A 12,907-nucleotide genomic window follows, 5' to 3' on the forward strand; every position below is an offset into this window, starting at 1 on the left:
TATTAATCACGAAGTTTCAAAGTATGTACCCTGAGAGCTTTAACTGTTACGCATATCCCTTATGACGTCCTCGAGAGCAACAACGTACGTGCAAAATAAGAAAGTGTCGTACATAACACTAACTCCGAGAACACAATATTGGGTTAAGCGGCTTATGCCACTTACAAAAGAAATTTCCCAGTATAAGAAAAAGGCAATTAGAATATATGATCTTAAGCAAACATCTGGTAAGATTTAATTCTCTTTAGTATAAAATTGTTTTTTAAGATGTACTCATTTTAACTATGTTTTATATATAATAATGCTATACTGAACACTTATAATTCAGAGAACCAAAATTGTTAAATATAAACACTGTTAGAGATTTTATAAATTATTCTTATATTGCTTTATGGACAGATTTTCAACAGTAGAGAGAAGTGGTCATTCTGTCATGCATCACAGTCAAGTAAAGAGGAGTGGTCACTTTGTTATACATCACAGTAAAGAGGAGTGGTGACTTTGTTACACATTACAGTAAAGTAAAGAGGGGTGGTCACTTCGTTATACATCACAGTAAAGTAAAGATGAGTGGTCACTTCGTAATACATCACAGTAAACTGCTTTAACTCAGTCTTCCATAATTCAGATTGTTTTATTATATGCATTGTGCAAGATAAATTCTATCCTTTTTAACTTAGGTTGTTTCGCTACATGTGAGCTGTGTATACAAATTTTAAGAAACGTTATATTATTTTACACGACCCTCGGATTATGTCTTAACCATCAGGCTATACCAAGCTTTTTTAATTGAGTTAGTGTTTTTTTTAAGATTTCATTTCGTCTCTTTTTCATTTTCTAAATAGTTCAACTGCAACTACAAAATATTTTGATACTGAAAAGACTTTTAGGGAAAAAAAATCATATTTGTCGTTTAAGTCAGAGAAATTCTGAACTCAGTTTTGGGTTCTAAACACGTCACCGATTTCTCATGTTGATGATGAAAAGTACCACTTCCATACTGCTGTTAATAATTCTTCATTCTCCAAACTGAATAAACTCAAACCAACTGATTTCTATATGCAGAAGAATTCTGATCCAAACAAGCTACACACAAAATGTAACTGAATATGGTCAGTTGAGTACACTGTTCACACTTATAACAAAAACAAACGTTTCATCAATTGTTATTTAACAACATTTTCAACTGTAATCCCAATAGTGTCATATATATTCATAAGTTTATAAAACTAGAAGTTATGATGGAATTATTCAATATGACATTAATTATTTAAAAACTTTATCATTAATAGTCTGAGAAATATTCTATATCACTGTAAAGATATTCAGTTTTTTACATACAAATTACTATTATAACTCCGTATATATATTTATTGTTTCTTTTAATACATCTCAGCGAAAAAATATACTTCAAAACAATACGCTTTTTCACAAATGCCAACCTATAGCTGAGATAATTAGAGGTAATAACCCTTGTTTACAATAAACAGAAAACAGGAAGTTACGTAATGACTTTAATCACGACGAAAGGATTGGAACTCGTTCTTCATCGACTTGTTTTGTTTGGTTTTTAACTCGGTTGGCTGCGAACAACCACAGGCAGTGTACAGACGTAACAAAGATCTGGTGGACAAGAAAAAAGTTATGTAGTGTTAATAACAAGAAGTAACGTTACAACTCTAGTGTCGTTGCTGGAAGGATTCAAACTCATAATTCGCATCTTCCTATTTAATTGGCTATGACTAACTATAGGAAATGTACACGTGAAAAAAAAACATGGGTTCCCAGATGAGATACTTGCAAATCTAAGTACTTAAAATTTAAAATCCGGGATCCAGCGGTGGTCAAGCATATAGCCCAATAATCCTTTTTCTATAACTATAAGCCATACAGATTAAACACATCTATCAAGATAGATTTAATTATCACACTTGTCACTAATTATAAACACAAATACATTCAATTCAACTTTGAGATAGTCATTTTGTAAAACAAAAATAAAAGAAAGATTTTTGTCTAAACGTAAGTTACTTCTCCAGATGGTCATGTTTACATTCACTTACCATCGCTGTTTCGATTCCTAACATGACCATTGATCCACCTTTAAAGCCCATGTATTCTACTAAAACACCGCTCATCGACGGTCCAAGAAAACCACTAAAAACGTTAAAAAGACAAGAGTGAATAGAGAAAAATAAAAAATACCTTAACGACAAAACAGAGAACTACATACCTTCATAAAGAGAACACAGTGAACTATAAACTATCTCAATGACAAAACAGAAAACTACATACCTTCATAAGGAGAACACAGTGAACTATAAACTGTCTTAATGACAAAACAGAAAATTACATACCTTCATAAGGAGAACACAGTGAACTGTAAACTGTCTTAATGACAAAACAGAAAACTACATACCTTCATAAGGAAAACACAGTGAACTGTAAACTGTCTTAATGACAAAACAGAGAACTACATACCTTCATAAGGAGAACACAGTGAACTATAAACTGTCTTAATGACAAAACAGAGAACTACACTGATATTTTGTAAACTTACCCAAAAGCGTTCACGGAATTAAACACGCCTGAAACTATGGCAACTGTTGACATGTTGTCGGGTAAACCTTGTGAGCTGAAAATTAATTCCAAATAATAATTCATTATTCTACATTCTATAATTATTAACTCATTATTCTTCATTCCATCAGTACAAACTGAGATAATTTTTCATAAAAACAGATTCGTTGCTTTACTGATTTCACTTCTATATATGAATTTTCAGTTGTATTTAAAGTTTAGTCAATGGTTTATTTACTTCTGTGTAAATGGATTATTTTGTCATACAAACGTTTGTTTTCTCCATTATATGAAACATAAAGTCCTTAGCATATTCTTTGATCAACACTTATATCAGAGAAGCAGAACACTTTTTAAATTTCAAGATTCCAACACAAATATTACAATAATATTTAAGATATCCAACTCCAAGTAATAAAATATGGTTATTTTCCAAGCTACCGAGATATCACGAGGATGGAATTACTTCTCAGAACTATATTTACATTCTGGTTCAACCTGAGTATTCAATTGAAAGAAATCTAATGTTTTTGTATATTGAAAAGTTTTTGTGTATGTGTTGATGGAACTCTGTTGTTGTTTATGGTGGTACCAAATTAACAATAATAATGTAGCCCTCTAACAACAGTAATTGTTTGTCATTCCATTCTATATATCTTGCAGAACATAATTTTTATATTCAATTATTTGTTGATTCTTACGTTACTATGGGTAACTCGAACATCATGAACTTACATTGTATGTCTCAAGGAGTGATTAAGCCCTATGATGCTTTTCCCGCCAATTCCTATTCCCAGGATTATTTGGGAAAAAATCACCAACCAAAGGCTCCTGTAAATAGCATAAGCATAAACAAAATTGCTCTAAAGTTTTTTTGCTTTCGTAAGATGGCACCTCGAATATAAAAATAAAGACCTGTTAGGAAACCGTTTGTTTCACAAATATCTGCATGATAAACTATTGACAATATTTGTAAATAAACGACGAAAATATTGGAAAAAACTTACGTATCTAGTGGAATAAAAGGGGCGGGTCCAACAAATATGAAACTTGCCGCACAGAAGGCACTCGATATGAACAATGGAAGAAGAGACGTTGGCTGTTTGAAGAAATAAAATGATCTCAAAAGTAGAGTTATCTGCTAAAATAGTGTTGGAACTTGTATTGTATAACATAGTTTCGTATTTCACAATAATTACTGACTAAAACTAGCAAGTTGCCATGCTTTATTGTTTAATACTAGCAACACATAACACGACGTGGTTTAACAAACTTTAAAACAATTAGTGTTTAACACTAGCAAAATACATCACTAAGTGGTTTAATATATTTTAAAATAGTTTTTGTCTAACACCAGTAACATGTAATGGCTGATAGTTAAAAAGCTTACTTTACAGTAGTTACTGTGAAAAACCAACATCTTGAGATTTGAAAATTTCGGACGTTCGAAGAACGTTATAGTTAATACATGATCCATAATATTTAATATATGAAAATTAATATCTTATCATGAACTCACAAATTTGTCAAAGATACAACCCCATATAAGAGATGATCCGGCATAAAATCCACCACAAATTATAAATATTAGGCCTAGAATCGACGGTTGTAATCCAAACTATGAAACAAGAAAATAATAGGGTTAGAACCACAGTTTTATCATTATCTGCATACATTGTGGCTGGAAGGGATGAAACTAGTACTTAAATATATTTTCACACAGATAAATAAATACGCACAAGGTTTATTTAGTTATTTTTATGACCTTATAATTATCCTAATACTGATATAAATATAACAATTCTTAGTTTTACTTATAACTTAAATAGGTACACAATATGAACACATATTCCTAACGTGTCATAGTGTTCCATGTTTACATGGTCAGTTTGAACCAACAAGTTACTTTGTTTATTTAAACGTGTCTTATTGTTCTATGTTTACAAGGCCAGTTTAAATCTCCTGGATAACAAGAATGCACGGTTCTTTCTATACAGATAATTAGAAATATTTACCAGTTGAGTACGGTGGTCAAACTGATGTTTTTTCGAGTGTAAAAGATAGAAATATTTCTGTTGTGCTCATTTCTGAAACCATTTCATCACCTTGTCGAAAATATTTGTTTGTTTGTTTTGGAATTTCGCGCAAAGCTACACGAAGGCTATCTGTGCTAGCCGTTCATAATTTAGCAGTGTAAGACTAGAGGGAAGGCAGCTAGTCATCACCACCTACCGCCAACTCTTGGGCTACTCTTTTACCAACAAATAGTTGGATTGACCGTAACATTATAGCGTCCATACGGTTGAAAGGGCGAGCATGTTTGGTGCGACGGGGATTCGAACCCAAAACCCTCAGATTACGAGTTGAACGCCTTAACCCACCTGGCCATGCCAGGCCTTGTCGAAAATAAACAGATTTATTTATCGAAGTTAGAAAGTAGGCTTACGGTTTCTATTAGTATAAAATTGTTGTGAAAATGTTTGTATAACTCACCATACGTTCTTTAAAACGAGACAGAACAGAAAATCTTTCTTTGATCAGAAGTTCTTTACAACATACAAACAAAACTTACTCCCACACAAAACTTTCTTCAATTTCACCCAGGTGACGTTGTGATACCAAGTAGTTCATTCTTTGTGTTGTAATATCTTAACGTATTAATTCACAACACGATAATATATCTTTTACTCCAGTGTATCTATACAATAGTAAGATAAACCACACTCACCGGCCTAATATGTGGTTCTAAAGTAGCTTCGATGAATCCAAGGAAAAGAAGTGTGGTCAATACGTTCAGCATGTCCACAAGGAAGACTGAATTAAACACTATCTTCCGAAAGTCTCCTTTTGTATTCTCAACTATGCATTCTGAAAAACGAAAGTTGCCATCCATATAAACACAAGTGGACTAGGAAACTGTACAAACATTAGATTAAAATCATACAACAACATGAGTGGCTAGTTTTACACTTTTCTATACAAACAGAATATGAGTGGCTAGTTTTATATTTATCATAGGGATTCTATATGAACCTATCGATAATTATAAGTTTAGTATAGAGTATATGGTTTAAAACATGTGGTATGTATGGACAAATAAGTAATTCTAAGTTGAGTATAGAGTATCTGGTTTAAAACACGTGGATATATGGACCAATCGGTAATTCTAAGTTTAGTATAGAGTACCTGGTTAAACACACGTGGTATATATTGACCAATCTGCAATTCTAAGTTTAGTATAGAGTATCTGGTTAAAAACACGTTCCACCAGAACGTGAAGCAACATTACCTGATTCTGGTAGCAGGAACATCATGATAAAACCCTGGAACAATAAAATTCCTCCAAGAACAAAAAATGGTAGCATATAACCTCCTACCTAGAACAAATTATCATTGTTAACCTATGCAGTGGAACATTATTGCTTTAACATGAGGATAAAATTTACTGTTACTGTTGTTTATTCTAACCTGACACAATTGTTATTTAAAACAAGGCGATAACTTTTTATGTAACTTTTATTATCACGTAGATTGTGGTTCATATTCATGGATATTTTGTGCTTTGTTTAATGCTGAGAAAACCAATATCTTCCAGAATCCTAACTTACAAAAAAATAATATTAATAACAAGTCTCATCACTGTGGTTCTGAAAACGTTGTTTTATTTCAAATTAAAATCTCTACAACAGCAAACATCAATAGGATTATTTAGCAAAATTTTATCAACTATTAATCTTAAGAGGGGACGTATATAAATGTCTTATAACCACTAATACACCTCTTATAACATACGTCACCCACATATAACTATTAATGTACTTTATACAGTAAAGATCACTCAGCACTCAGATGTAACCACTAATATACCTTGTAGAGCATAATTAACTTACGTGTAACCACTAATTTACCTTGAAAACACGTTATGCAGATGTAACTATTAACTTACTTCATAAAGCACTCCTCCAATAGACGGTCCAATTATTATTCCAACACCAAAGGACATATCCATGGTTGCCTTTAAAAATTTTATGCCATTAATACTGTGGTTTGTTTTCTTTTATCATTAACTTATAAATTATAACAACATATCGAACAAACGTTCTGTCAAGACACTTTATAATAAATTTAAAAGGATAAAAGACCAACCCGTCGTTCTATCATATTGGTCACGATCACAACGTTTGGAAGATGCTAGATGGTGTCTTGTTCATGATTGTCGTTCTGCAACTGGTTCATAGACATCGATATATATTTAGAGGATTATGTTTGGCTATCATACGACTGGTTTCGTTTTGTCTTATTCAATTGATTCACAGACATCGACTAACATTACAGAGGATCATGTTTGGCTATTGAATGATTGGTTTTGTTTTATTATAACCTTCGCGTGGTATGCGGGGAATAGTCAAGTATTTACTTATGTTAGGAAACTGTGGGGCACTCATGTCTGGGGTCCACGTACTGGTAGTTCACGGAGAGGAGCTTTTGGCAGTCTAGCCCAGAAATAATGATAGAAGAATCAAAAGTGTTGGAGAAGTCAATAACCTAATAAAACTGTTACTTTTCTCACAAAGTACTTTTCTTCTCACTTTTATTCTCTCCTTGTAAGTAATTTGTCATTTTGATAAAACTAATTAGAAATAGGTTAAAGTGGCGAATCCAGGATTTTATCGTGCGTAAGGCGGCTAAAAACAATTTACGAAGATGTATAAACAATGCATTGTTTAAATGTTGTGAATGTAATCTATGTAAAACTTATACATTCCACTTGAATTTATAAGTAAAGTAGGATGAAACACTGAAATTAAGCACTGGGTAAATACACATGAATCTCTTCAGTGTATACAAGTATAAGGAAGTACATGGACAGAAATCAAAACAACCATGAAAGTTTATGACGGCGAGTGGGTCCAAACAAGGAAGATTTTACTCAAATAGTTAAAACGGGGTTTGTGTTTGTATTCGACAAGGTTGAAGTGAAATAAATTGTTATATCATTTAATATTTTGACAAAGTAACAGATTATAATGTATAACTATCATGCACAGATTAGATAGTCGATCAGAAGTCATGGTGGTGTGAAGCCATTAAAGGAAAAAACAAGAGAATAAACGTTCAGATTTACAACTACCAACTGGTAAAATTGCCAAAATGTAAGATAATTCTCTAATGTTTCGAAAGAATATTTCATCAGAAAATTGACAAATGAGTTGCATTACAAATTCAATACTGTTTTTGTTATTCTTACAAGCTATATAACTCACTGTTGAAGGCAGTTGGTCATGGATGAGCAAACCGCCATTTTGAGAAATAGATTTGTCAGTGCTTGAAGTTCATCAGGATCCTTCTCTATCATGACATCTGGTATAAATGAGCACACCATGTTTTCTACAAAGCGTGACTTCCAGACATTATATTTAGAAAAGAACTTACCATATTGTGTTTCTAGTAATCAAAGGTTCTTGTTCCAGAGCTATTAGAGCGATGCATCAGATAACAACGTATAATTCTGGGACATGTTTCTTCTGATTCTACAAACCGCGCTAATTCTTTGGTATAAAGAATGAAAATCCAATAATTAACAGAGGCTCAAAAGTTTGCATAAAAAGAATATTTAGTCATCTGATATACTTTTAAAAACCGAAATAAACATCAAATAGTTTTCCCTTAGGACACGATACTACTGGAAACATTGGTTCTAAATGTTCCTTGCAATTGTAAAACTGAGAATATGGCCAAAGTTAGTAAATATATAACGTAGCTCATTTGTCTCTCTTCGAGTTTCTGATTACCAACTTCAGCTCTCTCTATCAGTGTAAATATCTGGGTCTCCAGAGGGTTACCAAACTCCATCGAATATACTGATAATATATTGAAAGTGGTGTATCAGTCTGTTCATCGTGTTTATTAGAAGTTTTTCAATGTTTTTTTGCATGGGCGAAAGCAATAATGACATTTTGAAAGAACCTTTTTGGTTTTGGGTGATGTGTCAAATATTGAAAATAACTAATGACATGAATCCATCATATTCTGAATGAAAGGTACGTCATAACCATGGCATATTGCTGAGTTTAGAGAGTGAAGCACACAACCTTAGAAGGTACGTCACAACCACGGCATATTCTATGCAAACTGAAAGAATTTCATATTCAGTGGAAGAGGTTTCATTAGCTAATAATGCGTAATGAGAACATTCACGGAAGCACATTAAAAAATGGTAACAATTTGTATTATTTCTCATTTTGTATTGTCTTATTGGTATACGTGGCATTTTGTGGACTTGAAAGGAGTTATTCTTTCAAAATGGGGTTGTGCTTGAATGTAAGACAAACTAGTGCAATAAAATTACTTTAATTGTGAGCAGCAACCTCTGTGTATTTGATCTTGTCATCTCAATGCCTTCGTAAACCTATCTGCCTTCTTACACAATATAAAACAAAACCAACCATGATTAGGAGGATTTCTTTATAATTTTTTACACGATCAGCAGTAATTGAATTAATAATTAAGTCGCCCCTAGGTCCAGGATCATATGCTTGAGATTTATTGTTGGATGCACAATGAATGCTTTCCCGGCAGTAGGTCTTCGATTCACGACTGATCATTGACCTTTTGGACTTATTGAAGTTACTGAATAAGTCTTCACGAAAACACCCAAGTTTTGTTTTCCTTTTTTTTTTTTGCAAAAAGAGAACACGCAAGAGACACCATTTACCTTGCTAACTCGTTTGATTGCTTTAAGAAAGCCACTTGTAATCATGAATCCACATCAGTTGAAAAGGATGTCTTAAATTTTGTCCTATTTTGAACGTTTTGTTAAACTTGTGGGGAAAGCTTCCAGTAACGTTCCATAAATTCCGCTGTCGATAAATCACTCATCTCTTTTGAGACATTTTCATGAAGTGTAGATGCAATATATCTTGTTAAAAAAAAATTATTTATTAAGTATAAGAAGTGATTCCTAAGACTGTGTTGTAGCTGTCTCTGTTAATTTGCCTTCATAGCATGTTTCATCAGATCTTGGAGTACTGCTTTGTTCACAATGGAACAGGAAAGACAGTTACTTTAGGTGCTCAATTTGAGGTACGATAGACTTCATAAATAACTGAAAAATTAAATACATAAGCATACGACACCAGTAATACTATTTAAACCAGAGACGTACGTAAAAGGTAAGTTTAATTATCTCTTGCAACACGGGTTTTGTCCATTGGACCCATATCGTAACCATTTTGTGCTCGTAATAGTTTTCGTGGTATAAGTTAAATTTGTAACGGTTTGTTCACTAAATGTTTAAGAATATCAGTAACCATTATAGGGCTTTCATATGCAAAATATTAGATTGTATTGTTAAGTCTCAAAATTTTCAAGTATTGTTTTATACATGCCTTTTTTTATTTTTCGCATGTTTATTATTCAACATACAAAGTAATTTTCATTTTATGCAAAGAAACTTTTCAAATTTGACATACAATGTCCTTATAACCTCCAGCTAATAATCAAACGTTAAGAAAAAACTCTATATTGTACCTATTATATTAACTATGGAACCTATCAACGAATTCGGCAGATTTCACCAACCTCGTAACTACCACAAAAGTGAGGAAATGAAAATAAACTTTGGTTTTCCTTTCACGATGGGCCCGGCATGGCCAAGCGTGTTAAGGCGTGCGACTCGTAATCTGAGGGTCGCGGGTTTGCATCCCCGTCGCGCCAAACATGCTCAACTTCCCAGCCGTGGGGGCGTTATAATGTGACAGTCAATCCCACTATTCTTTGGTAAAAGAGTAGCCCAAGAGTTGGCGGTGATGACTACCTGCCTTCCCTCTAGTCTTACACTGCTAAATTAGGGACGGCTAGCACAGATAGCCCTCGAGTAGCTTTGTGCGAAATTCCAAAACAAACAAACAAACCTTTCACGATGAGTGTGTTTCCTTATAGCAAAGCCACATCGGGGTATCTATTGAGCCCACCGAGGGGAATCGAACCCCTGATTTTAGTGTTGTAAATCCGGAGACTTACCGCTGCACTAGCGGAGAGCCTTTTTCCGCTGACTACAAATAATAACATGAAATGAAAAATCTTTAGTTCTAAATAGCTTAAACTTCATAACTTTATACATATTTATATATATTATTTCTATTACATTGGCCTTTCAGCCGTACCTGGCTAACATTATGCAATGACGTGCGAACGAACATTCATTGGATCCAAGAGTATCAAACTAGCCTTTACAGGATGGCCTCTATTAGTGAACTGGTATGTATAAAATACAGTCACACTTAAGTTATAACACACACACATGTTATTACTGTTTGAAACAATTTCTTAAATTGCAGTTTTCTTTCAAAACTGAACAGTAAATAAAGTATTACAGCAATCAATTATTTTTCTACTTACGAACATTGAACTTCGCTGTTTTCCGTAGGTTGCTAAGCCTTGTAAAATTTCACTTGCAGAGTATGCGAAACGAAGTTATCTTTATGAAGTTTTTATGTACATATATGTTGAAATAAACAAATATCATAAATAACTATATCAATAACATATAATTTATCAAGCTTTGTAAACATATTACATTTGGGTTTTAAAATATGAACTTTCGAGCTCATTAGACATATCGCTTGAAATCTATGAAAAGCAGGATTTCCGCATAAATACTGTGTAAAGAGCCAGAGAATCACGTGGGTGATATTCTGAGTATTTAATTGGTTATTCACATATCGTGCCTTATAGATATCAGTCAGTTAGCTCACGACATTTAATTATTCATATAATCAATTATTAAGCACTCATTAATTAAGATGTTTAAAATGTAACTCTCCCAGATCTGCCACTGTGTTATCATTTGCCGAAATTATTTTAATGTAAAGGGGAAAGTACAACGGAAACTTTGCTGACGTAGGGATTTGTAAAACACTGGGTTACGGTCGGTACGTCTGTTACATTTTACACGTCTATCAGTCGTTGGTTTTCCCTTTGTCAAACATCGGTACACTTTATTCTTAGCAGTAGATGTCTTGTCAACTGTTACCCTTAGTATATTCTTCTTTGAAACACCAGTCACACAAACGGTCTCTAATAAGTTATTTCTGCTAGAGATATAAACACTATTATACCTTCATTCTTATTTGTTGCCTGACGGACTAAACATGATGCGATTACATCCTCGGTTCGGCATGGCCAGGTGAGTTAAGGCGTTCGATTCGTAGTCTGAGGTTCGCTGGTTCGAATCCCCGTCGCACCAAACACGCTCGCCTTTTCAGCCGTGGGGGCATTATAATGTAATGGTCAATCCTACTATTCGTTGGTAAAGAGTAGCCCAAGAATTGGCGGTAGGTGGTGATGACTAGCTGCCTTCCCTCTAGTCTTACACTGCTACACCCTTGTGCAAATTAATTGAAACAAGTGGTCATTTTACAATATTTTCAGCATGGCGGCCGGTGTAGGCTCACTGGACCCGCTGATTTCCTTTAATAGTCATTTTTTCACACAGATGACGTCATTAGCTGTGTTTTGCAGTACGGTCGATCTATTTTTGGTATATATGACGAAATTTTTAGGAATATTACGTCATTCGAAATTGCGTTAGAAGGGCAAGGAGACCAGTCAAAAAACAGCTTCTTACCAATGAAGAAAAAACGGTATCAATGGGGTCTGAAATACAAGAACTGGATGCAAGAACAATGGAGGAAGGTGTTATTCAGTGACGAGACTCATTTCTTCGTATAGGGTAAAAAAAGTCTGCATATTCGTAGATCTCCAAGTGAGAAACTTCGATAATCTCACATCAATCAGTTCGCAAAACATCCCTTGAAGAAGATGTTTTGGGGCTTTTTCAGCTGCTATGGCGTCGGAGGCTTACATATCGTAGAAGGTATGATGCGACGACCACAGTACATCGAAGTTTTGCAGAGAAGAATCGTTTCAGAAATGAAAAAGAGACTTCAAGATGGATCTGGCATTTTTCAGCAAGATCTGGCTCTGTGCCACACATCGAAACGTGTGAAGAATTTTATGACTACAACGCGAATAAAGGTGCTGGACTAGCCTGGAAACTCTCCGAACTTAAATCCTATTGAAAATCTTTGGGCGATTTGTAAAGAAAGACTTCGAGGAAAAGACTGTACAAAGATAAGCTAATTGAGGCCATAATTGAGGTGTGGTACCGCGATCCAAAAATTAATAAAATTGCAGTAACTCATGAACTCGATGCCAAAACGGATAAATGATCTGCTAAAAAATAAAGGCGGTCATATCATGTATTAATTTCTGAGTAATTTTTGGATTCTTAGAAATAAAACGCAAAAAATTGAAAAAATCGTAA

General features: G+C 33.9%; 1 protein-coding gene across 10 annotated transcripts in view; it reads right to left on the reverse strand.

Moving 5' to 3' along the window:
- Positions 1-1,346: 1,346 nt before the first annotated feature.
- Positions 1,347-12,907, reverse strand: part of LOC143233486 (MFS-type transporter SLC18B1-like) — a 68,294-nt gene continuing 56,733 nt past the window's right edge. For 5 of the 10 annotated variants that reach the window (XM_076469759.1, XM_076469760.1, XM_076469767.1 and 2 more), the window contains 9 exons: positions 6,527-6,595; positions 5,870-5,957; positions 5,309-5,448; positions 4,100-4,198; positions 3,588-3,679; positions 3,316-3,411; positions 2,561-2,635; positions 2,064-2,157; positions 1,347-1,623 (listed from right to left, as the gene is read on the reverse strand). In XM_076469759.1, the coding sequence (XP_076325874.1) occupies positions 1,519-1,623; positions 2,064-2,157; positions 2,561-2,635; positions 3,316-3,411; positions 3,588-3,679; positions 4,100-4,198; positions 5,309-5,448; positions 5,870-5,957; positions 6,527-6,595 (858 nt within the window). In that variant the 3' untranslated portion in view covers positions 1,347-1,518. The remainder of the gene's footprint in view (positions 1,624-2,063; positions 2,158-2,560; positions 2,636-3,315; positions 3,412-3,587; positions 3,680-4,099; positions 4,199-5,308; positions 5,449-5,869; positions 5,958-6,526; positions 6,596-12,907) is intronic. The other 5 variants (XM_076469765.1, XM_076469761.1, XM_076469764.1 and 2 more) reach the window with 5 other exon arrangements.

The sequence above is a fragment of the Tachypleus tridentatus genome, chromosome 12, assembly GCF_004210375.1.
Source record: "Tachypleus tridentatus isolate NWPU-2018 chromosome 12, ASM421037v1, whole genome shotgun sequence".
Classification (NCBI taxonomy): Eukaryota; Metazoa; Arthropoda; class Merostomata; order Xiphosura; family Limulidae; genus Tachypleus; species Tachypleus tridentatus.